General features: G+C 49.7%; 1 protein-coding gene across 1 annotated transcript; it reads right to left on the bottom strand.

Moving 5' to 3' along the window:
- Window positions 1–415: 415 nt before the first annotated feature.
- LOC131590138 (leucine-rich repeat LGI family member 4-like) lies at window positions 416–27,824 on the bottom strand. Its single transcript, XM_058860039.1, has 13 exons — window positions 27,799–27,824; window positions 21,032–21,139; window positions 18,280–18,351; window positions 15,757–15,828; window positions 14,820–14,891; window positions 13,065–13,136; window positions 10,128–10,300; window positions 8,282–8,476; window positions 7,200–7,295; window positions 6,547–6,642; window positions 5,788–5,883; window positions 3,755–4,263; window positions 416–761 (listed from the first exon to the last, which is right to left on the bottom strand). The coding sequence occupies exons 1-13, from the start codon at window positions 27,822–27,824 to the stop codon at window positions 459–461; spliced, it is 1,890 nt and encodes a 629-aa protein (XP_058716022.1). The 3' UTR covers window positions 416–458.

Here is a 27,824-nt window from a genome sequence, read left to right as displayed (position 1 = left end):
CATCCCCCGTGTCCCCATCTCCACAATGACCTGGTGGCCACCATCCCCGTGTCCCCTCAGGTCCCGATGTCCTCAGTGACTTGGTGGCACCATCCCCGTGTCCCCTCATGTCCCGATGTCCTTGGTGACCTGGTGGCCACCATCCCCCGTGTCCCCTCAGGTCCCGATGTCCTCGGTGACCTGGTGGCCACCATCCCCGTGTCCCCTCATGTCCTGATGCCCTCGATGACCTGGTGGCCACCATCCCCATGTCCCCAGATGTCCCCTCAGGTCCCGATGTCCTCGGTGACGTGGTGGCCACCATCCCCAGTGTCCCTATCTCCACAATGACCTGGTGGCCACCATCCCCGTGTCCCCTCACATCCCAATGGCCACAATGACCTGGTGGCCACCATCCCCCGTGTCCCCTCATGTCCCGATGCCCTCGATGACCTGGTGGCCACCATCCCCACGTCCCCTCAGGTCCCGATGTCCTCGGTGACGTGGGCGTAGATCTGGGTGGCCCCCTTGAAGCTGGTGGCCAGCAGGAAGTGCCGGTGGCCGGCGGTGAGGGGGACGAAGGCGCGGGGGGTGGGCGCGGGCAGCTCCTGGCCGGGCTCCAGGCGTCCGGCCGGGCCCAGGCGGAAGACGCGGCTCGGGGCGAAGTCGTTGCCCAGCAGGACGTAGCGGTGGCCGGCCAGGGCCAGCGGCTGGAAGACCAGCGAGCCACGGGCCGGCACCTGCTGCACCTCGCGGAACATGGAGCCCTCCCAGCGCATCACCTGCACAGGGGTCAGCCAGGGGTCAAACGGGGGTCACAGGGTCAAACAGGGGTCACGGGGTCAAACAGGGGTCATGCGGTCACTGTGGGGTCACTCAGGGGTCACGGGGTCAGACAGGGGTCACTGTGGGGTCACTCAGGGGTCACAGGGTCAGACAGGGGTCACAGGGTCAAACAGGGGTCACTGTGGGGTCACTCAGGGGTCATGGGGTCAAACAGGGGTCACTGTGGGGTCACTCAGGGGTCATGGGGTCAAACAGGGGTCACTGTGGGGTCACTCAGGGGTCATGGGGTCAAACAGGGGTCATGGAGTCACTCAGGGGTCATTTGTGGAGTCACGGGGTCACTCAGGGGTCACGGGGTCACTCAGGGGTCATGGGGTCACTGCAGGGTCATGGGGTCACTCAGGGGTCATGGGGTCAGACCAGGGTCACAAGGTCAGACTGGGGTCACTGTGGGGTCACAGGGTCACTCAGGGGCCATTTGTGGGGTCACGGGGTCAGCTGGGGGTCACGGGGTCACTGTGAGGTCATGAGGTCAAACCGGGGTCATTTGTGGGGTCACGGGGTCACACGGGGTCAGACAGGGGTCATTTGTGGGGTCATGGGGTCAACCAGGGGTCACGGCATCAAACAAGGGTCTTTTGTGGGGTCACGGGGTCAACTGGGGGTGACGGGGTCACTGTGGGGTCATGGGGTCAAACCGAGGTAATTTGTGGGGTCACGGGGTCAACCGAGGGTGACGGGGTCACTGTGGGGTCAAGGGGTCAACCAGGGGTCAAACGGGGTCAGACCGGGGTCACGGGGTCAACCGGGGGTCATGGGGTGACTCGGGGGTCACAGGGTTAGCCAGAGGTCATGGGGTCAGCTGGGGGTCAACCAGGGGTCAATCGTAGGGTGGGTGGTGGGGTCACTTGGGGGTCACTGGTAGGGTCACGGGGTCACTCGGGGGTCACTCAGGGGTCAATGGGGTCACTTGAGGGGTCACTCGGGAGTCACTCTGGGGTGACTCTGGGGTCCATTGTGGGGTCACTGTGGGGTCACAGGGTCACTCTGGGGTCACTTGGGGTCACTGTGGGGTCACTGGTGGGGCTACGGGGTCACTCGGGGGTCACGGGGTCACTGCAGTCACTGTGGGGGTCACTGATGGGGTCACTCGGGGGTCAATCGTGGGGTGGGTGGTGGGGTCACTCATGGGTCACTCAAGGGTCACTCAGGGGTCACTCAGGGGTCACTCATGGGGTCACTCAGGGGTCACTCATGGGTCACTCGGGTCACTCAGGGTTCACTCAGGGGTCACTCGTGGGGTCACTCATGGGGTCACTCAGGGGTCACTCAGGGGTCACTCAGGGGTCACTCATGGGTCACTCAGGGGTCACTCATGGGTCACTCAGGGGTCACTCATGGGGTCACTCAGGGGTCAATCATGGGGTGGGTGGTGGGGTCACTCAGGGGTCACTCAGGGGTCACTCGTGGGGTCACTCATGGGGTCACTCGTGGGGTCACTCATGGGGTCACAACCGCGATGGTGCTACAGGACCCTCGCGACCACCCTTGACCACCTGACCCCACTGACCCCCCATGACCTTGGTGGACCCCCATGACCCCCCCATGACCCTGCTGACCCCCCATGACCCCCCATGACCTCAGAGGACCCCCATGGACCCCACCATGACCCTGCTGACCCCCCATGGACCCCCATGACCCCCCATGACCTCAGTGGACCCACCACGACCCTGCTGACCCACCCATGACCTTGGTGGTTCCCCATGACCTTGCTGACCCCCAATGACCCCCCATGACCCTGCTGACCCCCCATGACCTCGATGGACCTCCATGGACCCACCATGGCCCTGCTGACCCCCAATGACCCCCCATGGACCCCACCACGACACTGCTGGCCCCCCATGACCCTGATGACCCCTCCATGACCACATGACCCTGCTGACCCCACCATGGACCCCCCATGACCCTGCTGACCCCTCCATGACCTTGGTGGATCCCCATGACCCCTGTGGACCCCCCATGACCCTGCTGACCCCCAATGACCTCCCATGACCCTGCTGACCTCCAATGACCACATGACCCTGCTGACCCGCCATGGAACCCCCATGACCTTGGTGGACCCCCATGACCACCTGACCCTGCTGACCCCCAATGACCCCCCATGACCCTGCTGACCCCACCATGACCCTGCTGACCCCCCATGACCACACGACCCTGCTGACCTCCCATGACCCCGCTGACCCCCCATGCCCTCAGTGGACCCACCATGACCCTGCTGACCCCCCATGACCTTGGTGGACCCCCATGACCTCAATGGACCTCCATGGACCCACCATGACCCCGCTGACCCCCAATGACCCCCCATGACCCTGCTGACCCCCCATGGACCCACCATGACCCTGCTGACCCCCAATGACCCCCCATGACCCTGCTGACCTCCCATGACCCCACTGACCCCCCATGCCCTCAGTGGAACCCCATGACCCTGCTGACCCCACCATGGACCCCCCATGACCACATGACCCTGCTGACCCCCCATTACCCTGCTGACCCCCAATGACCCCCCATGACCCTGCTGACCCCACCATGGACCCCCCATGACCCTGCTGACCCCACCATGGACCCCCCATGACCCTCCATGACCTCCATGGACCCCCTATGACCCTGCTGACCTCCATGGACCCCCCATGACCACATGACCCTGCTGACCCCACCATGGACCTCCCATGACCCTCCATGACCTCCATGGACCTCCCATGACCCTGCTGACCCCCCAATGACCCCCCATGACCCTGCTGACCCCCCATGACCCCACTGACCCCCCATGCCCTCAGTGGAACCCCATGACCCTGCTGACCCCACCATGGACCCCCCATGACCACATGACCCTGCTGACCCCCCATGACCCTGCTGACCCCCAACGACCCCCCACGACCCCGCTGACCCCACCACGACCCCTCTGACCCCCCCCCCCCCCCCGTCCCCTCACCTTGGCATCCCCCAGGAAGCGCGTGAGGCAGAGGAAGACGCTCCCCCGGACCCGGAAGTGCTTGGCGGCGTAGACGTCCGGCACGTGGGGGATGTCGGTGTGGGGCGCGAAGCCGCCGCCGCTCCAGCGGTAAACCAGCGGCCGCCGCGCCGCGCTGCACACCACCAGCGCCGGCCGCCCGCCCAGCTCCAGGAACTCCAGGTGCGTGTCCCTCTGCCACGGCCGCAGCGTCTGGTGCGGGTAGAAGCCTCCGGAAGCCCAGCGGAAGACGGTGCTGGTGCCGCCTTTGGAGCTGTCGGCCACCCCCAGGTAGAGGTGGCCGGCCAGGCGGGCGGCGGCCACGGCGTGGGGACGGCGCAGGTGGCCCGAGCCCAGGGCTTGGTGGCGCACGAAGGAGGAGCCGGGGCCGCCCGAGCGGCGCCAGACCCAGGAGCCGCCCCCCAGCTGGGCCACCACCACCAGAAGGGTGTCGCCCACCGGGAGGGGGTGGCAGGCCACCGGGGACGAGCCTGGGGGGACAGAGGGGACAGCGAGGGGGTCAGGGGGGATGTTGGGGTGATGGGGTGATGGGGACATTGGTGACAATGGGTACATTGGGGACATTGGGGATCTTGGGGACATTGAGGACATTGGGGACCTTGGAGATGTTGGAGACCTTGGGGACATTGGGGACACTGGGGACATTGGGGACATTTGGAACATTGGGGACCTTGGGGACATTGGGGATGTTGGGGTGATGGGGACCTTGGGGACATTGGAGATGTTGGAGACCTTGGGGACATTGGGGACACTGGGGACACTGGAGATCTTGGGGACATTGGAGATGGGGTGATGGGGACCTGGGGGACACTGGGGACATTGGGGCCATTGGGGACCTTGGGGCCATTGGGGACTTTGGGGACCTTGGAGATGTTGGGGTGATGGGGACCTGGGGGACAGTGGGGACAGAGGGGACCTTGGGGACCTTGGGGCCATTGGGGACCTTGGGGACCTTGGGGCCATTGGGGTCATTGGGGACCTTGGGGACCTTGGGGACACTGGGGACACTGAAGACATTGGAGACTTTGGGGACCTTGGAGATTTTGGGGTGATGGGGACATTGGGGCCATTGGAGACCTTGGGGACATCAGAGATCTTGGGGACATTGGGGACATTGGAGATGTTGGGGTGATTGGGACCTTGGGGACCTTGGGGACATTGGGTACATTGGGGACATTGGGGACCTTGGGGACATTGGAGATGTTGGGGTGATTGGGACCTTGGGGACATTGGGGACATTGGACACATTGGAGATGTTGGGGACATTGGGGACCTTGGGGACGTTGGGGACCTTGGGGATGTTGGGGTGATGGGGACCTTGGGGACATTGAGGACATTGGGGACATCAGAGACCTTGGAGACCTTGGAGACCTTGGGGTGATGGGGACCTTGGGGACACTGGGGACAATGGGTACATTGGGGACATTGGGGACCTTGGGGACATTGGGGACATTGGAGATGGGGTGATGGGGACCTTGGGGACATTGGAGATGTTGGGGTGATGGGGACCTTGAGGGACATTGGAGATCTTGGGGACATTGGAGACGTTGGGGTGACTGGGATCTTGGGGACACTGGGGACCTTGGGGACATTGGAGATGTTGGGGTGATGGGCACCTTGGGGACACTGGGGACATTGGGGACCTTGGGGACATTGGGGACCTTGGGGACATTGGAGATGTTGGGGTGATGGGGACCTTGGGGACACTGGGGACATTGGAGATGTTGGGGTGATGGGCACCTTGGGGACCTTGGGGACATTGGGGACCTTGGGGACATTGGGATGCTGGCTTTGGTCTCCCCAAGGCCATTTTGGGGTCCCTGATGTCATTTTTGGGGTGCCACCATCATTTCTGGGCTCTGATTTGATTTTCCTCAGCCCAGTTTTCCCCATTTTTTCACCGTTTTTCCCATTTTCCTCCATTTTTCCCCGTTTTTTCCCCGTTTTTCCCCATTTTTTCCCGTTTTCCCCGTTTTTTGCCCCGTTTTGCTCACTGTTGATGATGGTGGGGGCCCGGAAGCGCCCCCCGAGCTGGTCCCACTCCAGCAGGGCGCAGGCTCCTGTCACCGGCTGCGCCAGGGCCACCCCCGCTTTTTCACACAATTTCCCATTTTTTCACCCAATTTCCCATTTTTTCCCCTTTTTCCCATTTTTTCACCATTTTCCCATTTTTTCACCAATTTTTCACAGATTTTCCCCATTTTTTCACCAATTTTTTGCGTTTTTTCCCCATTTTTTCCCTGTTTTTTCACCGATTTTCCCCTTTTTTCCCCCCATTTTTCCCCATTTTTTCCCCATTTTTTCACCAATTTTCACTGTTTTTTCACTGATTTTCCCGTTTTCCCCGTTTTTTCCCATTTTTCCCCATTTTTTCCCATTTTTCACCGTTTTTTCCCCCATCTTTTCACTATTTTTTCCTCATTTTGCCACCAATTTTTTCCATTTTTTCCCCCATTTTTCCCCTGCTTTTTCACCGATTTTTCCCCTTTTCCCCATTTTTTCCCATTTTTTTACCCCATTTTTTCACCAATTTTCACCATTTTTCCCCATTTTTTCCCATTTTTCACTGTTTCTTTCCCCCATTTTTTCACCAATTTTTCCCGTTTTTTCCCTGTTTTTTCACCAATTTTTCCCATTTTTTTCCCCATTTTTTCCCCGTTTTTCCCCATTTTTACACCGATTTTCTCCCATTTTTCCTCATTTTTTTCCCCGTTTTTTCCCGTTTTCCCCGTTTTTTGCCCCGTTTTGCTCACTGTTGATGATGGTGGGGGCCCGGAAGCGCCCCCCGAGCTGGTCCCACTCCAGCAGGGCGCAGGCTCCTGTCACCGGCTGCGCCAGGGCCACCCCCGCTTTTTCACACAATTTCCCATTTTTTCAACAATTTTCCCATTTTTTCACCAATTTTCCCATTTTTTCAACATTTTCCCATTTTTTCACCAATTTTTCACAGATTTCCCCCATTTTTTCACCGATTTTTCGCGTTTTTTCCTAATTTTTTACCTGTTTTTTCACCAATTTTCCCCATTTTTCTCCCCATTTTTTCACCAATTTTCACCCTTTTTTCCCCTGTTTTTTCACCGATTTTTCCCCATTTTTCCCCATTTTTTCCCATTTTTTCCTATTTTTCTCCATTTTATCCCCCATTTTTCCACTGTTTTTTCCCCATTTTCCCCCCATTTTTCACCATTTTCCCCCATTTTTTCCTCATTTTTTCCCATTTTTCACTGTTTTTTCCCCATTTCTTCACTGATTTCCTCCATTTTTTCCCCTTTTTTTCCCCGTTTTTTCCCCATTTTTTCACCAATTTCTCCCATTTTTTCCCTGTTTTTCACCGATTTTCCCCATTTTTTCTCATTTTTTCCCCATTTTTTCCCGTTTTCCCCGTTTTTTGCCCCGTTTTGCTCACTGTTGATGATGGTGGGGGCCCGGAAGCGCCCCCCGAGCTGGTCCCACTCCAGCAGGGCGCAGGCTCCTGTCACCGGCTGCGCCAGGGCCACCCCCGCTTTTTCACACAATTTCCCATTTTTTCAACAATTTTCCCATTTTTTCACCAATTTTCCCATTTTTTCAACATTTTCCCATTTTTTCACCATTTTCCCATTTTTTCACCAATTTTTCACTGATTTTCTCCATTTTTTCACCGATTTTTCCTGGTTTTTCCCCATTTTTTCCCTGTTTTTTCACCCATTTTCCCCCTTTTTTCCCCCCATTTTTCCCCATTTTTTCACCAATTTTCACCGTTTTTTCACCGATTTTCCCGTTTCCCCCGTTTTTTCCTATTTTCCCCCATTTTTTCCCATTTTTCACCGATTTTCCCCCATCTTTTCACTATTTTTTCCCCATTTTTCCACCGATTTTTCCCCTTTTTTTCCCCATTTTTCCCCTGTTTTTTCACCGATTTTTCCCCTTTTTTTCCCCATTTTTTCCCATTTTTTTACCCCGTTTTTTCACCCATTTTCACCGTTTTTCCCCCGTTTTTTCACAGATTTTTCACTGATTTTCCCCCCGTTTTTTCCCCATTTTTTCACCATTTTTCCCCATTTTTTCACCATTTTTTCCCATTTTTCACTGTTTCTTCCCCCATTTTTTCACCAATTTTTCCTGCTTTTCCCTGTTTTTTTACTCATTTTTCCCCTCTTTTTCCCATTTTTTTCCCCATTTTTTCCCCATTTTTTCACCAATTTATCCCATTTTTTCCCCATTTTTTCACAGATTTTCCCCGTTTATTTCCATTTTCCCCCCATTTTCCCCCATTTTTCCCCCTTTTTTCCCATTTTTCACTGTTTTTCCCCCATTTTTTCACCAAATTTTCCCGTTTTTTCCCTGGTTTTTCACCCATTTTTCCCCTTTTTTTCCCCCTTTTTCCCCATTTTTTCCCCAATTTTTCCCCATTTTTTCACCAATTTTTCCCATTTTTTCCCCATTTTTTCCCCATTTTTTCACCGATTTTCCCCCGTTTTTTCCCCGTTTTTCCCCATTTTTTCCCGTTTTCCCCGTTTTTTGCCCCGTTTTGCTCACTGTTGATGATGGTGGGGGCCCGGAAGCGCCCCCCGAGCTGGTCCCACTCCAGCAGGGCGCAGGCTCCTGTCACCGGCTGCGCCAGGGCCACCCCCCGCTGTCCCCCCAGCGCGAAGGACTCGGCCCCCAGGGACGAGAACGGCAGCGACTGGAACGGCCGCAGCTCTGGGGACACAGCAGGGGACAGCTTGGGGACATGGCTGGGGACAGCTCTGGGGACACGGGGACAGCTCTGGGGACACGGGGACAGCTTGGGGACATGGGGACAGCTTGGGGACAGCTCTGGGGACACGGGGACAGCTCTGGGGACATGGCTGGGGACAGCTCTGGGGACACGGGGACAGCTCTGGGGACACGGGGACAGCTTGGGGACATGGGGACAGCTTGGGGACAGCTCTGGGGACACGGGGACAGCTCTGGGGACATGGCTGGGGACAGCTCTGGGGACACGGGGACAGCTCTGGGGACACGGGGACAGCTTGGGGACATGGGGACAGCTTGGGGACAGCTCTGGGGACACGGGGACAGCTTGGGGACATGGGGACATGGCTGGGGACACGGGGACAGCTCTGGGGACATGGGGACAGCTTGGGGACATGGCTGGGGACATCACAGGGGACACGGGGACAGCTCTGGGGACACGGGGACAGATTGGGGACAGCTCTGGGGACAGCTTGGGGACAGCTCTGGGGACACGGGGACAGACTGGGGACATCACAGGGGACACGGGGACAGCTCTGGGGACACGGCAGGGGACAGCTTGGGGACATCACAGGGGACACGGGGACAGCTCTGGGGACATGGGGACAGCTTGGGGACATGGCTGGGGACATCACAGGGGACACGGGGACAGCTCTGGGGACACGGGGACAGATTGGGGACACAGGGACAGCTCTGGGGACATGGCTGGGGACATGGGGACAGCTCTGGGGACACGGGGACAGCTCTGGGGACAGCTCTGGGGACATGGGGACAGCCCTGGGGACACGGGGACAGCTTGGGGACATGGCAGGGGACACAGGGACACGGCTGGGGACAGCTCTGGGGACATGGGGACAGCTTGGGGACAGCTCTGGGGACACAGGGACATGGCAGGGACAGCTTGGGGACAACGCAGGGGACACGGGGACAGCTCAGGGACACTCCCATTCCCCCCCCCAGTCCCGTTCCCCACCAAAATCCCCATTTTTCACCCCAAAACCACCCAGTTTCCCCCCCCAGTCCATCCCACTCTGTCCCAGTTCATCCCAGTGTGTCCCAGTTTGTCCCATCCCCTCCCAGTTTGTCCCAGTTTGTCCCAGTTTGTCCCATCCCCTCCCAGTTTGTCCCAGTTTGTCCCAGTTTGTCCCAGTCCATCCCAGTCCCATCCCAGTCCCTCCCAGTCCCCTCCCAGTCCCTCCCAGTCCATCCCAGTTCCCTCCCAGTCCATCCCAGTCCCTCCCAGTCCATCCCAGTCCATCCCAGTCCCTCCCAGTCCATCCCAGTCCCTCCCAGTCCCATCCCAGTCCATCCCAGTCCCTCCCAGTCCATCCCAGTCCCTCCCAGTTCCATCCCAGTCCCTCCCAGTCCCTCCCAGTCCCTCCCAGTCCCTCCCAGTCCCTCCCAGTCCCATCCCAGTCCATCCCAGTCCCTCCCAGTCCCTCCCAGTCCCATCCCAGTCCATCCCAGTCCCTCCCAGTCCCTCCCAGTCCCTCCCAGTCCCTCCCAGTCCCATCCCAGTCCATCCCAGTCCCTCCCAGTCCCTCCCAGTTCCTCCCAGTCCCATCCCAGTCCCTCCCAGTCCCATCCCAGTCCCCTCCCAGTCCATCCCAGTTACCGTGCCGCTGGCACTGGAGCTCCCCGGGGCTCAGCAGGGCCAGGGGGGTGCCCTGGTGGGGGAGGGGCCCCCGGCAGCGCCCCCCGGCCTCGGCGGGGGAGGGGCGGGTGGGCAGCCAGCGCAGGAGCCAGCGCAGGTGACAATCGCAGCGGAACGGGTTCCCACGGAGATCCCTGAGGGGTGACAAAACGGTGACAAACGGTGACAAACGGTGACAAACGGTGACAAAATGGTGACAAAACAACAAAAAATGGCACCAAAATGGTGACAAACGGTGACAAACAGTGACAAAATGGTGACAAACGGTGACAAAACGGTGACAAACGGTGACAAACAGTGAGAAATGGTGACAAACGGTGACAAACGGTGACAAATGGTGACAAACGGTGACAAATGGTGACAAACGGTGACAAAATGGTGACAAACGGTGACAAAATGGTGACAAACGGTGACAAAATGGTGAGAAATGGTGACAAAACGGTGACAAAACAACAAAAAATGGCACCAAAATGGTGACAAATGGTGACAAACGGTGACAAAATGGTGACAAAATGGCACCAAATCAGCAAAAAATGGCACCAAATGGTGACAAATGGTGACAAACAGTGACAATCGCAGCGGAACGGGTTCCCACGGAGATCCCTGAGTTGGTGACACCGGGGGGGGTGACAAAACGGTGACAAAATGGTGAGAAACGGGGACAAAATGGTGACAAATGGTGACAAATGGTGACAAAACAACAAAAAATGGCACCAAATGGTGACAAATGGGGACAAATGGTGACAATCGCAGTGGAACGGGTTCCCACAGAGATCCCTGAGGGGTGACAAAACGGTGACAAACGGTGACAAAACGGTGACAAACGGTGACAAAAGGGTGACAAAATGGTGAGAAATGGTGACAAACGGTGACAATCGCAGCAGAACGGGTTCCCACGGAGATCCCTGTGGCGGTGACACCGGGGGGTGACAAAATGGTGACAAACAGTGAGAAATGGTGACAAAACAGTGACAAAACAACAAAAAATGGCACCAAAATGGTGACAAATGGTGACAAATGGTGACAAATGGTGACAAATGTGACAATCACAGCAGAACGGATTCCCACGGAGGTCCCTGCAGCGGTGACACCGGGGGGGTGACAAAACGGTGACAAATGGTGAGAAACGGTGAAAAAATGGCATCAAAACAGCAAAAAATGGCATCAAATGGTGACAAAAATGGTGACAAACGGTGACAAAATGGCAGAAAATGGCACCAAACAGTGACAAAATGGTGACAAACGGTGACAAATGGTGAGAAATGGTGACAAAATGGCACCAAACAGTGAGAAATGATGACAAACGGTGACAAACAGTGACAATCGCAGTGGAATGGGTTCCCCCACAGGTCCCTGTGGCGGTGGCACCGGGGGGTGACAAACGGTGACAAACGGTGAGAAAATGGTGAGAAACTGGGACAAAATGGTGACAAAACAACAAAAAATGGCACCAAACGGTGACAAACGGTGACAAACGGTGACAAACGGTGACAAACGGTGACAATCGCAGTGGAACGGGTTCCCACACAGGTCCCTGAGGCGGTGACACCGGGGGGTGACAAATGGTGACAAACGGTGACAAAATGGTGAGAAATGGTGAGAAAATGATGACAAAACAACAAGAAATGGCAGCAAATGGCACCAAAATGGTGACAAATGGTGAAAAAATGACACCAAACGGTGACAAATGGTGACAAATGGTGACAAATGGTGACAAATGGTGACAAAATGGTGACAAAACAACAAAAAATGGCACCAAAATGGTGACAAATGGTGACAAACGGTTGACAATCGCAGCAGAACGGGTTCCCACGCAGGTCCCTGAGGGGTGACACCGGGGGGGTGACAAAATGGTGACAAATGGTGAAAAAATGCATCAAAACAGCAAAAAATGGCACCAAATGGTGACAAAATGGTGACAAACGGTGACAAAATGGCAGAAAATGGCACCAAACAGTGACAAAATGGTGGCAAACGGTGAGAAACGGTGAGAAACGGTGAGAAACGGTGACAATCGCAGCGGAACGGGTTCCCACGCAGGTCCCTGCGGCGGTGACACCGGGGGGTGACAAATGGTGACAAATGGTGAGAAATGGTGACAAAACAGTGACAAAACAACAAAAAATGGCACCAAAATGGCACCAAATGGTGACAAACGGTGACAATCGCAGTGGAACGGGTTCCCACGCAGGTCCCTGTGGTGTCACCCGAACGGGAGCGGTGGCACCGGGGGGGTGACAAAACAGTGAGAGAGAAACGGTGACAAACGGTGACAAAATGGCACCAAAACAGCAAAATAATGGCACCAAACAGTGACAAACGGTGACAAAATGGCACCAAACGGTGACAAACGGTGACAAATGGTGACAAATGGCACCAAACGGTGACAAACGGTGACAAACGGTGACAAATGGTGACGAATGGCACCAAACGGTGACAAACGGTGACAAACGGTGACAAATGGTGACGAATGGTGACAAATGGTGACGAACGGTGACAAAATGGCACCAAGTCAGCAAAAAATGGCACCAAACGGTGACAAACGGTGACAAACGGTGACAAAATGGTGACGAATGGTGACAAACGGTGACAAAGGCCACTCAAGTGGCACCAAAGTGACACCGAAGGGACGCCAAAATGTCCCCACCCCCCACAAACGTCCCCAAATGGACCCAAAATGCCCCCAAATGCCCCCAAATGTCCCCAAATGTCCCCAAATGTCCCCAACCCCCCCAAAATGTCCCCAAATGTCCCCAAATGTCCCCAAATGCCCCCAAATGTCCCCAAATGTCCCCAACCCCCCCAAAATGTCCCCAAATGTCCCCAAAATGTCCCCAAACCCCCCCAAATGGCCCCAAATGTCCCCAAATGTCCCCAAGTGTCCCCAGTGTCACCCACAGCTGCGTCAGTGTCCCCAAATCCTGGAAGAGTCCCGGGGGCAGCGACTCCAGGCGGTTGTTGGCCAAACTCCTGTGGGGACATTTGGGGACATTTGGGGACATTTTGGGATACTTTGGGGACATTTTGGGGACATTTGGGGACATTTGGGATCATTTGGGGACATTTGGGGACATTTTGGGGACATTTTGGGGCCATTTGGGGACATTTGGGGACATTTGGGATCATTTGGGGACATTTTTGGGACATTTGGGGACATTTGGGGACATTTTGGGGACGTTTGGGGACATTTTGGGGACATTTGGGGACATTTGGGGCCATTTGGGGCCATTTGGGGACATTTTGGGGACATTTTTGGGACATTTGGGGACATTTGGGGCCATTTTGGGGACATTTGGGGACATTTGGGGCCATTTGGGGCCATTTGGGGACATTTGGGGCCATTTGGGATCATTTGGGGACAATTGGGGCCATTTGGGGACATTTTGGGACATTTTGGGGACATTTGGGGCCATTTGGGATCATTTGGGGCCATTTTGGGGCCATTTGGGGACATTTTGGGGCCATTTTGGGGACATTTGGGGACATTTGGGGACATTTGGGGACATTTGGGGACATTTGGGGACATTTGGGGACATTTTGGGGACATTTGGGGACATTTTGGGGACATTTGGGGACATTTTGGGGACATTTGGGGACATTTGGGGACATTTTGGGGACATTTTGGGGACATTTGGGGACATTTGGGGACATTTTGGGGACATTTGGGGACATTTGGGGACATTTTTGGGACATTTTGGGGCCATTTGGGGCCATTTGGGGACATTTTGGGGACATTTTTGGGACATTTGGGGACATTTGGGGCCATTTTGGGGACATTTGGGGACATTTGGGGCCATTTGGGGCCATTTGGGGACATTTGGGGCCATTTGGGATCATTTGGGGACAATTGGGGCCATTTGGGGACATTTTGGGACATTTTGGGGACATTTGGGGCCATTTTGGGGCCATTTGGGGACATTTTGGGGCCATTTGGGGACATTTTGGGGCCATTTGGGGACATTTTGGGGCCATTTGGGGCCATTTGGGGACATTTGGGGACATTTTGGGGCCATTTGGGGACATTTGGGGCCATTTTGGGGACATTTGGGGACATTTTGGGGCCATTTGGGGACATTTTGGGGACATTTGGGACATTTGGGGCCATTTGGGGACATTTTGGGGCCATTTTGGGACATTTGGGATCATTTGGGGACATTTTAGGGACATTTGGAGACATTTTGGGGACATTTGGGACATTTGGGGACATTTGGGGACAATTGGGGCCATTTGGGAACATTTTGGGACATTTTGGGGACATTTGGGGCCATTTGGGATCATTTGGGGCCATTTTGGGGCCATTTGGGGACATTTTGGGGCCATTTTGGGACATTTGGGGCCATTTGGGGACATTTCGGGGCCATTTGGGGACATTTTGGGGACATTTGGGGACATTTTGGGGACATTTGGGACATTTGGGGCCATTTGGGGCCATTTGGGGACAATTGGGGCCATTTGGGGCCATTTTGGGGCCATTTTGGGGACATTTGGGGACATTTTGGGACATTTTGGGTCATTTGGGGACATTTGGGGACATTTTGGGGACATTTGGGGACATTTGGGGACATTTTGGGGCCATTTGGGGCCATTTGGGGACATTTTGGGGACATTTTGGGGACATTTGGGGACATTTGGGGACATTTTGGTGTCACTCACAGGAAGAGGAGCCCCCGGAGCCCCCTCAGGGCCGTGGGCGCGATGGCCCCGAGCTCGGTGTCCTCAATGAACCTGGGACACCAGTACAGACCAGTATGGACCAGTATAAACCAGTATGGACCAGTATGGACCAGTACGGACCAGTATGGACCAGTACAGACCAGTATGGACCAGTTCAAACCAGTATAAACCAGTATGGACCAGTACGGACCAGTATGGACCAGTTCAAACCAGTACGAACCACTTTAAACTAGTAGAGGCCATTATAAACCAGTACAGACCAGTTCAAACCAGTATGGACCAGTTCACACCACTACGGACCAGTTCAGACCGGTCCAGACCAGTTCACACCAGTTTAAACCAGTTCAGACCAGTACGGACCAGTCCCCTCCATTTTCACCCTTTTTTCCCCCCAGTCCTTCCCAGTTCCCTCCCAGTCCCTCCCAGTTCATCCCAGTTCATCCCAGTTCATCCCAGTCCTACCCAGTTCCTCCCAGTTCATCCCAGTTCCCTCCCAGTTCATCCCAGTTCATCCCAGTCCCTCCCAGTCCATCCCAGCCCCTCCCAGTCCTACCCAGTTCCCTCCGAGTCCATCCCAGTTCCCTCCCAGTCCATCCCAGTTCATCCCAGTTCCCTCCCAGTTCCCTCCCAGTCCATCCCAGTCCATCCCAGTCCCTCCCAGTTCCCTCCCAGTCCATCCCAGTCCATCCCAGTCCCTCCCAGTCCCTCCCAGTCCATCCCAGTCCATCCCAGTCCCTCCCAGTTCCATCCCAGTTCATCCCAGTTCCATCCCAGTTCATCCCAGTCCATCCCAGTTCCCTCCCAGTTCCCTCCCAGTCCATCCCAGTTCCCTCCCAGTCCATCCCAGTCCCTCCCAGTCCCTCCCAGTCCATCCCAGTCCCTCCCAGTCCATCCCAGTATCCCCAGTTGCTCTCACAGATATTCCAGTGCCCCCAGTCCAGCGAAGGCCCCGTCCCCGATTGTCCCCAAACGCCCCGAGGCCACCAACCTGGACAGGGGGGACAGAGGGGACAGAGGGGACACCTGGGGACTTTTGGGGACATTTGGGGACATTTGGGGACATTTGGGGACATTTGGGGCCATTTGGGGACATTTTGGGACATTTTGGGGTAATTGGGGCCATTTGGGGTAATTTTGGGTCATTTCGGTCTCATTTTGGGGTAATTTTGGGTGATTTTGGGTGATTTTGGGTGATTTTGGGTCATTTTGCGTCATTTTGGGGTCATTTTGGGTGATTTTGGGGTCATTTGGGGCCGTTTTTGGTCATTTTGGGCTGATTTTGGGGTCATTTAGGGGTAATTTTGGGGTCATTTTGGGTCATTTTGGGGTCATTTTGGGGTAATTTTGGGCAGTTTTGGTTCATTTTGGGGTAATTTGGGTAATTTTGAGGTAATTTTGGGGTAATTTTGGGTCATTTTGGGGTCATTTTGGGTAATTTTGAGGTAATTTTGGGGTCATTTTGGGTCATTTTGGGCTAATTTTGGGTCATTTTTCGGTCATTTTTGGGTCATTTTGGGTCATTTTGGGGTCATTTTGGGGCATTTCGGTCTCATTTTGGGGTCATTTTGGGGTCATTTTGGGTCATTTTGGGCTAATTTTGGGCCATTTTGGGGTCATTTTGGGTCATTTTGGGTGATTTTGGGGTAATTTTGGCCATTTTGGTTCATTTTGGGGTAATTTTGAGTCATTTTGGGCTAATTTTGGGTCATTTTTTGGTCATTTTGGGGTCATTTTGGGGTCATTTTGAGTCATTTTGGGCTAATTTGGAGCCATTTTGGGTCATTTTGGGTCATTTTGGGGTCATTTTGGGGTAATTTTGGGCAGTTTTGGGTCATTTTGGGGTCATTTTGGGGCTCATTTCGGTCTCATTTTGGGGTAATTTTGGGTGATTTTGGGGTCATTTAGAGGTAATTTTGGGGTCATTTTGGGTCATTTTGAGGTCATTTTGGGGTCATTTTGGGGTCATTTTGGGTCATTTTGGGGTAATTTTGGGTGATTTTGGGGTGATTTTGGGCAGTTTTGGGTCATTTTGGGTCATTTTGGGGTCATTTTGGGTCATTTTGGGGTAATTTTGGGTAATTTTGGGTCATTTTGAGGTAATTTTGGGGTAATTTTAGGTAATTTTGGGGTAATTTTGGGGCCATTTTGGGGTAATTTTGGGCAGTTTTGGGTCATTTTGGGGTAATTTTGGGTCATTTTGGTCATTTTGTGTCATTTTGGGTCATTTCGGTCTCATTTTGGGGTAATTTTGGGGTAATTTTGGGGTCATTTTGGGTCATTTTGGGTTAATTTTGGCCGTTTTGGCCATTTTGGGGTAATTTGGATAATTTTGGGGTCATTTTGGGTCATTTTGGGTCATTTTGGGTGATTTTGGGGTAATTTGGGGTAATTTGGGGTAATTTTGGGCAGTTTTGGGTCATTTTGGGGTAATTTTGGTTCATTTTGGGGTAATTTGGGTGATTTTGGGTGATTTTGGGGTAATTTGGGGTAATTTTGGGGTCATTTTGGGTCATTTTGGGGTAATTTTGGGGTAATTTTGGGTGATTTTGGGTGATTTTGGGGTAATTTTGGCCATTTTGGGTCATTTTGGGGAAATTTTGGGCCATTTTTGGGTAATTTTGGGCAGTTTTGGGTCATTTTGGAACAAATTTGAGGGAATTTGGGTCATTTTTGCCATTTTGGGCCATTTTGGGTCATTTTGGGGTAATTTGGGTAATTTTGAGGTAATTTTGGGGTAATTTTGGGTCATTTTGGGCTAATTTTGGGTCATTTTTCGGTCATTTTTGGGTCATTTTGGGTCATTTTGGGGTAATTTTGGGCAGTTTTGAGTCATTTTGGGGTAATTTTGGGTGATTCTGGGGTAATTTTGGGTGATTCTGGGGTCATTTTGGGGTCATTTTGGGTCATTTCGGGTCATTTTGGGGTAATTTTGGTTCATTTTGGGGTAATTTGGGTGATTTTGGGTCATTTTGGGGTAATTTGGGGTAATTTTGGGTCATTTTGAGGTCATTTTGGGGTAATTTTGGTTCATTTTGGGGTAATTTGAGTCATTTTGGGGTCATTTTGGGTCATTTTGGGGTAATTTTGGGTCATTTCGGTCTCATTTTGGGGTAATTTTGGGTGATTTTGGGGCAATTTTGGCCATTTTGGGGTAATTTGGATAATTTTGGGGTAATTTTGGGTGATTTTGGGTAATTTTGGGTCATTTTGGGTCATTTTGGGGTCATTTTGGGTCATTTTGGGGTCATTTTGGGGTCATTTTGGGGTAATTTTGGGTGATTTTGGGGCAGTTTTGGGTCATTTTGGGGTAATTTTGGTTTATTTTGGGGTAATTTGGGTGATTTTGGGTCATTTTGGGGTATTTTTGGGTAATTTTGGGGTCATTTTGGGTGATTTTGGGTGATTTTGGGTTAATTTTGGCCGTTTTGGGGTCACTCACAGCAGGGTCAGGGCCGGAAGGTGCCGGAAGCTCCCCTCGGGCAGGGCCTCGATGTCCCAGCGGATCAGGGAGCTGGATTGGGGTGAAAAACCGGGAATTTGGGAAAAATCGGGAAAAATGGGGGAAATCTGGGAATGAGAGGGGGAAAATCGGGGGAAAACGGGGGGAAAATGGGGAAATTTGGGAAAAATCAGGAAAAGATTTGGGAAATTGGGTAAAAAGAAGGAAAAATTGGGAAAATTTGGGGAAAAATTGGGAAAAATTGGGGAAATTTGGGGAAATTTGGAATAAAATCCGAAATTTGTGGGGAATTATGGGAAAAATTAGGGGGAAATTGGGAAAAACCGGGAAAATTGGGGGAAAAGGGGGAAAATTTGGAATAAATTTGGAATAAAATGGGAAATTATGGGAATAAATTGGGGGGAAATTGGGAAAAATTGGGAAAATTTGGGAAAATTTAGAATAAAATGGGAAATTTGTGGGAAATGATGGGAATAAATTGGGGGAAAATTGGGAAAAACTGGGAATCTTTGGGGGAAAAATTGGAAAAATGGGGAAAATTTGGAATAAAATGGGAAATGATGGGAATAAATTGGGGGAAAATTGGGAAAAATTGGGGGGAATTGGGAAAAACGGGGAAAATTTGGAATAAAATGGGAAATTGCGGGAATAAATTGGGGGAAAATTGGGAAAAATTGGGAAAATTTGGGGGGAATTGGGAAAAATGGGAAAAATTGGAATAAATTTGGAATAAAATGGGAATAAAGTGGGGGAAAATCGGGGAAAACTGGGAAACTTTGAGGGGAATTGGGAAAAATGGAGAAAATTGGGAATAAAATGGGAAATTATGGGAACAAATTGAGGGAAAATTGGGAAAAATTGGGAAAATTGGGGGAAAGGGGGAAAAATGGGGAAAATTGAGATAAAATGGGAATAAATGGGATAAAATTGGAAATTATGGGAATAAATTGGGAAAAATTGGGAAAAACTGGGAAACTGGGGGGATTGGGAAATTTGTGGGGAAAATTTGGATTAAAACGGGAAATTATGGGAATAAATTGGGGGAAATTTGGGAAAAATTGGGAGAATTTGGAATAAAATGGGAATAAAATGGGAAAAAATGGGGGGAAATTGGGAAAAACTGGGAAACTTTGGGGGAAAATGGGGATAAAATGGGAAAATTATGGGAATAAATTGGGGGAAAATTGGGAAAAATGAGGGAAATTTGGGGGAAAAGGGGAAAATGGGGAAAATTTGGAATAAAATGGGAAATTATGGGAATGAATTGGTGGAAAATTGGGAAAAATTGGGAAAATTGGGATAAAATGGGAATCAAATGGGAATCAAATGGGAAATGATGGGAATAAATTGGGGGAAATTGGGAAAAATTGGGAAAATTGGGGGGAAAGTGGGAAAATGGGGAAAATTTGAATAAAATGGGAATAAAATGGGAATTTATGGGAATAAATTGGGGGAAATTTGGGAAAAACTGGGAAACTTTGGGGGAAAATTTGGGAAGAATTGGGAAAATTGGGATAAAATGGGAATAAAATGGGAAATTATGGGAATAAATTGGGGGAAATTGGGAAACTTTGGGAGAAAAGGGGTAAAAATGGGGAAAATTGGGAATAAAATGGGAAATTTGTGGGGAATGATGGGAATAAATTGAGGGAAAATTGGGAAAAACTGGGAAATTTTGGGGGAAAATTGGGAAAAATTGGGAAAATTGGGATAAAATGGGAATAAATGGGGGAAAAATTGGGAAAAATTGGGAAAATTAGGAATAAAATGGGAAATGATGGGAATAAATTGGGGGGAAATTGGGAAAAATGAGGAAAATTTGGGGGAAAAGGGGAAAATGGGGAAAATTTGTAATAAAATGGGAATAAAATGGGAATAAAACGGGAAATTATGGGAATAAAACGGGGGAAAATTGGGAAAAAATGGGAATAAAAAAGGAATAAAATGGGAAATTATGGGAATAAATTGGGAATAAATTGGGAAATATTGGGAAACTGGGGGAAAAATGGGAAAAACTGGGAAAATTTGGAATAAAATGGGAATAAAATGGGAACAAATGGGGGGAAAATTTGGTAAAATGGGGGGAAATTGGGAAAAATTGGGGGAAATTGGGGGAAATTGGGGAAAATTTTGGGGAAAATCTGGGAAAAAAAAGGAAAAATTGGAAAAATTGGGGAAGAATTGGGAAAATTGGGAAAAATTGGGAAAAATTGGGAAACTTTGGAATAAAATGGGAACAAATGGGGGGAAAATTTGGTAAAATTGGGAAAAATTGGGAAAAATTGGGGAAAATTGGGGAAAATCTGGGAAAAAAAAGGAAAAATTGGAAAAATTGGGGAAAAATTGGGAAAATTGGGAAAAATTGGGAAACTTTGGAATAAAATGGGAATAAAATGGGAACAAATAGGGGGAAAATTTGGTAAAATTGGGAAAAATTGGGAAAAATTGGGGGAAATTGGGGGAAATTGGGGGAAATTGGGGAAAATTTTGGGGAAAATTGGGGAAAATCTGGGAAAAAAAAGGAAAATTTGGAAAAATTGGGGAAAAATTGGGAAAATTGGGAAACTTTGGAATAAAATGGGAATAAAATGGGAACAAATGGGGGGAAAATTTGGTAAAATTGGGGAAAATCAGGAAAATTGGGGGAAATGGGGAAGTGGGAAGGAGTGGGATGGGGAATGGGGGGAACTGGGATGGAACTGGTCTGAACTGGTCTGAACTGGGCACTCACAGCGTGGCCAGGCGGGGGGGGAGCCCCCGGGGGACGCCCCCTCCCCCACCCCGGCACCAGGCGCTGTCGCGGTCGCAGTCGCAGCCCCCGGGACAGGCCCCGCCCCCCCTGGGGACCCCCCCAAAAACCGGGACCCCCCCAAAAACCGCCGGGAACCCCCCCAGAAGGAGCAGGGCCCAAAAGGACCCCAAAATCCTCCGTTTTGGGCGCCACATATTGAAAAAAAATAAGGAAAATTATCACAAAATTGGCTCAAAAAAAACCCCAAAAAAATTCCCTCAAAATTCCCCCCAAAAAACCCAAAATCCCCTAAAAAAATCCCCAAAATCCCCCAAAATCCCCTCAAAAAACCACCAAAAATTCCCCTAAATCTTCTCAAAAAAAACCCAAAATCCCCTAAAAAAACCCAAAAAAATTCCCCAAAATCTCCTCAAAAAACCACCAAAAGTCAAAAAAATCCCCTCAAAAAAACCCCAAAATCCCCTCAAAAAAACCCCAAAAATCCCCCAAAATCCCCTCAAAAAAACACAAAAAATCGACCCAAAATCCCCTAAAAAAAACAAAAAAAATTCCCCAAAATCCCCTCAAAAAACCACCAAAAATTCCCCAAAATCTTCTCAAAAAAAAAAACCAAAATCCCCTAAAAAAATCCCAAAAATCCCCCAAAATCCCCTCAAAAAACCACAAAAAATCGCCCCAAAATCCCCTCAAAAAAACCCAAAAATCCCCCAAAATCTTCTCAAAAAAAACACCAAAATCCCCTAAAAAAATTCCAAAAATCCCACAAAATCCCCTCAAAAAACCACAAAAAATCGACCCAAAATACCCTAAAAAAATCCCAAAAATCCCCCAAAATCTCCTCCAAAAACCACCGAAAATCCCCTAAAAAAACCCCAAAAATCAAAAAAATCCCCTCAAAAAAAACCCCAAAATCCCCTAAAGAAAATAACCAAAAAATCCCTTTAAATCCCCTCAAAAAAACCAAAAATCCCCCAAAATCTTCTCAAAAAAACACCAAAATCCCCTAAAAAAACCAAAAAAAATTTCCCTAAAATCCCCTCAAAAAACCACCAAAAATCCCTTTAAAAAACCACCATAAACCAAAAAAATCCCCTCAAAAAAAACCCGAAAATCCCCTAAAGAAAATAACCAAAAAATCCCTTTAAATCCCCTCAAAAAAACCAAAAATCCCCTAACATCCCCTCAAAAAAACACCAAAAATCCCTTTAAAAAAACCACCAAAAAAAAAAAAAAACCTCAAAAAACCCCCAAAATCCCCTAAAAAAAACCCCAAAAATTTCCCGTAAAATCCCCTCAAAAAACCACCAAAAATCCCCCTAAATCTTCTCAAAAAAACCACCAAAATCCCCTAAAAAAAACCCCAAAAATCCGCCTAAAATCCCCTCAAAAAAACCCAAAAATCCCCTAAAGAAAACACCAAAAATCAAAAAAATACCCTCAAAAAAACCCCAAAATCCCCTAAAAAAACCACCAAAAATTCCCCCTAAAATCGCCTCAAAAAACCACAAAAATCCCCCAAAATCACCTCCAAAAAAATCCCAAAAATCCCTCAAAACCCCCCCAAAAAACCCCAAAATCCTCTCAAAAAAACCCCCAAAAAATCCCCTAAAATCTTCTCAAAAAAAACCAAAAATCCCCCAAAATCTCCTCAAAAAAACACCAAAACTCCCTTAAAAAAACCCCAAAATTCCCCTAAAATCCCCTCAAAAAACCACAAAAATCCCTCAAAAAAAACCTCAAAAATCCCCTAAAATCTTCTCAAAAAAACCCCAAAATCCCCTAAAAAAAACCCCAGAAAACCCCTCAAAAATCCGCTAAAATCCCCTCAAAAAAACCCAAAAATCCCTCAAAACCCCCCCAAAAAACCCCAAAATCCTCTAAAAAAAAAACCTAAAAAATCCCCTAAAATCACCTAAAAAAACCCTAAAAAACTCCAAAATCGCCTCAAAAAAAACCCAAAAAATTCCCCTAAAATCCCCTCCAAAAACCACCAAAAATCCCCCCCAAAAAACCCCAAAATTCTCCTAAAATCAAAAAAAAACCCCAAAAATTGCCCTAAAATCCCCTCAAAAAAACCCCAAAAATCCCTGAAAAAAAAAACCCCAAAAAGTTCCCCTAAAATCCCCTCAAAAAAAACCCAAAAATCAAAAAATCCCCCCAAAATCCCCTAAAAAAACCCCAAAAAATCCCCCAAAGTCCCCTCAAAAAAACCCCCAAAAAATCTCCTTAAACTCCCCCCAAAAAAACCAAAATCCCCTTAAAAAAAGAAAAAAAATCCCAAAAATATCCCCTCAAAAAACAAAAAAAACCCCAAAAATCCCCTTAAATCCCCTCCAAAAAACCTCCCGAAAATCCCCGAAAATCCCCTCAAAAAAAACCCCAAAATTCCCCTCAAACCCCCCCAAAAAAACCCAAAAATGCCTCAAAATCCCCTCAAAAAAACCCAAAAAATCCCCTCAAAACCCCCCCCAAAAAACCCCAAAAAATCCCCTCAAAACCCCCCCAAAAAACCCCAAAATCCCCGAAAATCCACCAAAAAACCAAAAAAATCCCCCAAAATCCCATAAAAAAAAAACTTGAAAAAACCCCAAAAAGCTGCTAAAATCCCCTCAAAAAAACCCAAAAAAAGCCCAAAATCCCCTAAAAAAACCCAAAAAAAATCCCCAAAATCCCCTAAAAAAAAATCTTAAAAAAACCCCAAAATCCCCTCAAAAAAAACCCAAAAAATTCCCCAAATCCCCTAAAAAACAAAACCTAAAAAAACCCCAAAATCCCCGCAAAAAACCAAAAAAAAATAAAACCCCAAAATCCCCTCAAAAAAAACCCCCAAAAAACCCAAAATCCCCTCAAAAAACTCCCAAATCCCCTTTAAAAAAAAGCGAAAAAAAAGGTGAATTTAGGATTCACTCCCCCAAAACTCCCACCCAAAAATTCCATAAAAATATAAAATAAATTCCTAAAATTCCCCCAAAAAAAATCAGAGCTGGGGGTGGAGCCCAACCCAACAATAAAATTTAATATATTCCCTCAAAAAAGCTCCAAAATTCCCAAATTTAGAGCTCGGGGTGAAGCAAAATCCCAAAAAAAACCTCGAAAAAATAAAAAAAAAATTCAAAAAATATGAGGGTTGGGGGGAGATCCCCCAAAATCGGAGGTTGGAGGAGAAAACCCAAAGAAAACCCAAAAAAACCCCCGAACCCCCCCCCCAAAAAAAAAAACCCAAAAAAGCCAAAAAACAGCAAAAAAAAACCCCAAAAAATCCCAAAAAACAAAAAAAAACCAAAAACAAAAAACCCCAAAAAATCCCCAACCCCCCCCAAAAAAAACCCCAAAATCCCAAAACCCCCCCAAAAAAACCCTAAAAAAGCCCTAAAAAATCCCCAAAAAACCCCAAAATTACCCCAAAAAAACCCCAAAAAAAAACCCAAAAACCCAAAAAAATCCCCTCAAAACCCCCCAAAAATACCCCAAAAAAAACCCCAAAAAAACCCAAAATAAAACCCCAAAAATCCCCAAAAAAACCCAAAAAAACTCAAAAAAAACCCCCAAACCCGCAAAAAAGCCCTAAAAAATCCCAAAAAACCACAAATAAAACCCCAAAGAAAACCCAAAAAGCCCTAAAAAAAACCCCAAAACCCCCCAAAAAAACCCCAAAAACCCCTAAAAACTCCTAAAAAAATCCCCCCAAAATCCCGAAAAACCCTAAAAAAAAAACCCCGAAAAAGCCCTAAAAAAATCCCCAAAAAACCCAAAAAAACCCCAAAAAACCCCCAAAAAATCCCCCCAAAAAACCCCAAAAAAACCCCAAAAAAATCCCCCCAAAATACCCCAAAAAAAACCCAAAAAACCCCCAAAAAATCCCCCCAAAAAACCCCAAAAAAACCCCAAAAAAATCCCCCCAAAATACCCCAAAAAAAACCCAAAAAAATCCCCCCAAAATACCCCAAAAAAAACCCAAAAAAACCCCCAAAAAATCCCCAAAAAAACCCCCCAAAAAATCCCCCCAAAGAAACCCCAAAAATCCCAAAATACCCCAAAAGAACCCCCAAAAAACCCAAAAAAACCCAAAGAAAAACCCCCCAAAAAACCCCAAAAGCCCTAAAAAATCCCAAAAAACCCTAAAAAAAAAACCCCAAAAAAGCCCTAAAAAATCCCAAAAAACCCCCAAAAAACAAAACAAAAAAACCCCCAAAAGCTCTAAAAAATCCCAAAAAACCCACAAAAAAACCCACCAAAAAACCCAAAAAAACCCCCCAAAGAACCCAAAAAAAACCCCCAAAAAAGCCCTAAAAAAATCCCCAAAAACCCCCAAAATCCCAAAAAAGCCCTAAAAAAAATCCCAAAAAACCCCAAAGAAAACCCAAAAAGCCCTAAAAAATCCCAAAAAAAACCTAAAAAAAAAAACCTAAAAAAGCCCTAAAAAATCCCCAAAAAAACCCCAAAAAATCCTAAAAAGTCCCCAAAAAGCCTAAAAAAAACCCCTAAAAAAGCCCTAAAAAATCCCAAAAAACCCTAAAAAAAAACCCTAAAAAAGCCCTAAAAAATCCCCCCAAAAAACCCAAAAAAAAAACCCTAAAAAAGCCCTAAAAAAAACCCAAAAAACCCTAAAAAAAAACCCTAAAAAATCCCAAAATACCCAAAAAAACCCCCAAAAAACCCTAAAAAAATCCCAAAAAACCCCCAAAAAACAAAACAAAAAAACCCCCAAAAGCTCTAAAAAATCCCAAAAAAACCTAAAAAAAAATCCTAAAAAAGCCCTAAAAAATCTCCCAAAAAACCCCCAAAAAATCCAAAAAAATCCCCAAAAAAACCCCAAAATATCCAAAAAAATCCCCAAAAAACCTAAAAAAAACCTTAAAAAATCCCCAAAAAATCCCAAAAAACCCTAAAAAAAAACCAAACTAAAAAAGCCCTAAAAAAATAAAAAAAAACCCCAAAAATCCCCAAAAAGCCCTAAAAAACCCCCAAAAAATCCCCAAAAAATCCCAAAAATCCGAAAAAGCCCAAAAAAAGCCCCAAAAAGCCCCAAAAAGGCGATTCCTGAACCCCGCCGGCCCCTCCCACCCCAAAATCCGCCCGAAATCCCCCCCAAAATCCCGCTTGGAGCTTCCGCCCCCCCGAATCGATCCCAAATCGATCCCAAATCGATCCCAAATCGATCCCAAATTGATCCCAAATTCCCAGAAAATCCCCCCAAAATCCGCCCGAAAATCGCCCAAATCTCCCCCAAAAACTCCCTAAAAAATTCCCAAAAAATTCCCAAAAAATTCCCCAAAAATTCCCAAAATTTCCGCTCCTCCCCCCTCTCCCTGGAGCCCTCCGGGGTCGCCTTTTCCCACTCCAAATTGCCCAAAATCCCCGGAAATTCCCCCAAAATTCGGGATTTTTCCCCCTTCCCCCCCCCCCGCGTTCGGCGGCGCTGGCGGCTCCGGGCGGGGTGGGCGGGGCTTGGAGAGGCCACGCCCACAGCGGCGGTGCCAGACCATATATGGGCATCATGACCATATATGGAAGTTATTGCCATATATGGGGAGGCCACGCCCACAACCAGTACAAAGGCGCCGCTTGTTGGGAGCGGGCGCTGGGCCAGACTGGGACAGAGGGGCTTTGTTACTGGGAGGGACTGGGAGGGACTGGGAGGGACTGGGAGGGACTGGGGGACACTGGGACAGAGGGGCTTTGTTACTGGGATGGACTGGGAGGGACTGGGGGACACTGGGACAGAGGGGCTTTGTTACTGGGAGGGACTGGGAGGGACTGGGAGGGACTGGGACAGAGGGGCTTTGTTACTGGGATGGACTGGGAGGGACTGGGGGACACTGGGACAGAGGGGCTTTGTTACTGGGAGGGACTGGGAGGGACTGGGACAGAGGGGCTTTGTTACTGGGATGGACTGGGAGGGTCTGGGAGGGACTGGGAGGGACTGGGGGACACTGGGACAGAGGGGCTTTGTTACTGGGAGGGACTGGGAGGGACTGGGAGGGACTGGGACAGAGGGGCTTTGTTACTGGGATGGACTGGGAGGGACTGGGACAGAGGGGCTTTGTTACTGGGAGGGACTGGGAGGGACTGGGAGGGACTGGGACAGAGGGGCTTTGTTACTGGGATGGACTGGGACAGAGGGGCTTTGTTACTGGGAGGGACTGGGAGGGACTGGGGGACACTGGGACAGAGGGGCTTTGTTACTGGGAGGGACTGGGAGGGACTGGGGGACACTGGGATAGAGGGGCTTTGTTACTGGGAGGGACTGGGAGGGACTGGGACAGAGGGGCTTTGTTACTGGGATGGACTGGGAGGGACTGGGAGGGACTGGGACAGAGGGGCTTTGTTACTGGGATGGACTGGGAGGGACTGGGGGAGGTCACTGGGAGCACTGGGAGGGACTGGGGGAGGTCACTGGGAGCACTGGGAGGGACTGGGGGAGGTCACTGGGAGCACTGGGAGGGACTGGGGGAGGTCACTGGGAGCACTGGGAGGGACTGGGGGAGGTTACTGGGAGCACTGGGAGGGACTGAGGGAGGTTACTGGGAGCACTGGGAGGGACTGGGAGGGGGGCGGTGTCCCTGAGCTTCCCAGTCCGTTACTGGTGTAACTGGGAGGGGGCGGGGCCCGGAGCCATTCCCAGTCCATTCCCAGTCCGTTACTGGTGTTACTGGTCCGTTACTGGTTTGGGGCGGGGCTCAGGGCCATTCCCAGTCCATTCCCAGTCCATTCCCAGTCCGTTACTGGTGTTACTGGTCCGTTACTGGGACTGGGCGGGGCTCAGGGCCAT

The sequence above is a fragment of the Poecile atricapillus genome, chromosome 32, assembly GCF_030490865.1.
Source record: "Poecile atricapillus isolate bPoeAtr1 chromosome 32, bPoeAtr1.hap1, whole genome shotgun sequence".
NCBI lineage: Eukaryota > Metazoa > Chordata > Aves > Passeriformes > Paridae > Poecile > Poecile atricapillus.
The sequence above is the reverse complement of the archived record's forward strand: the minus strand, read 5'-3'. Positions and strand labels throughout refer to the sequence as shown.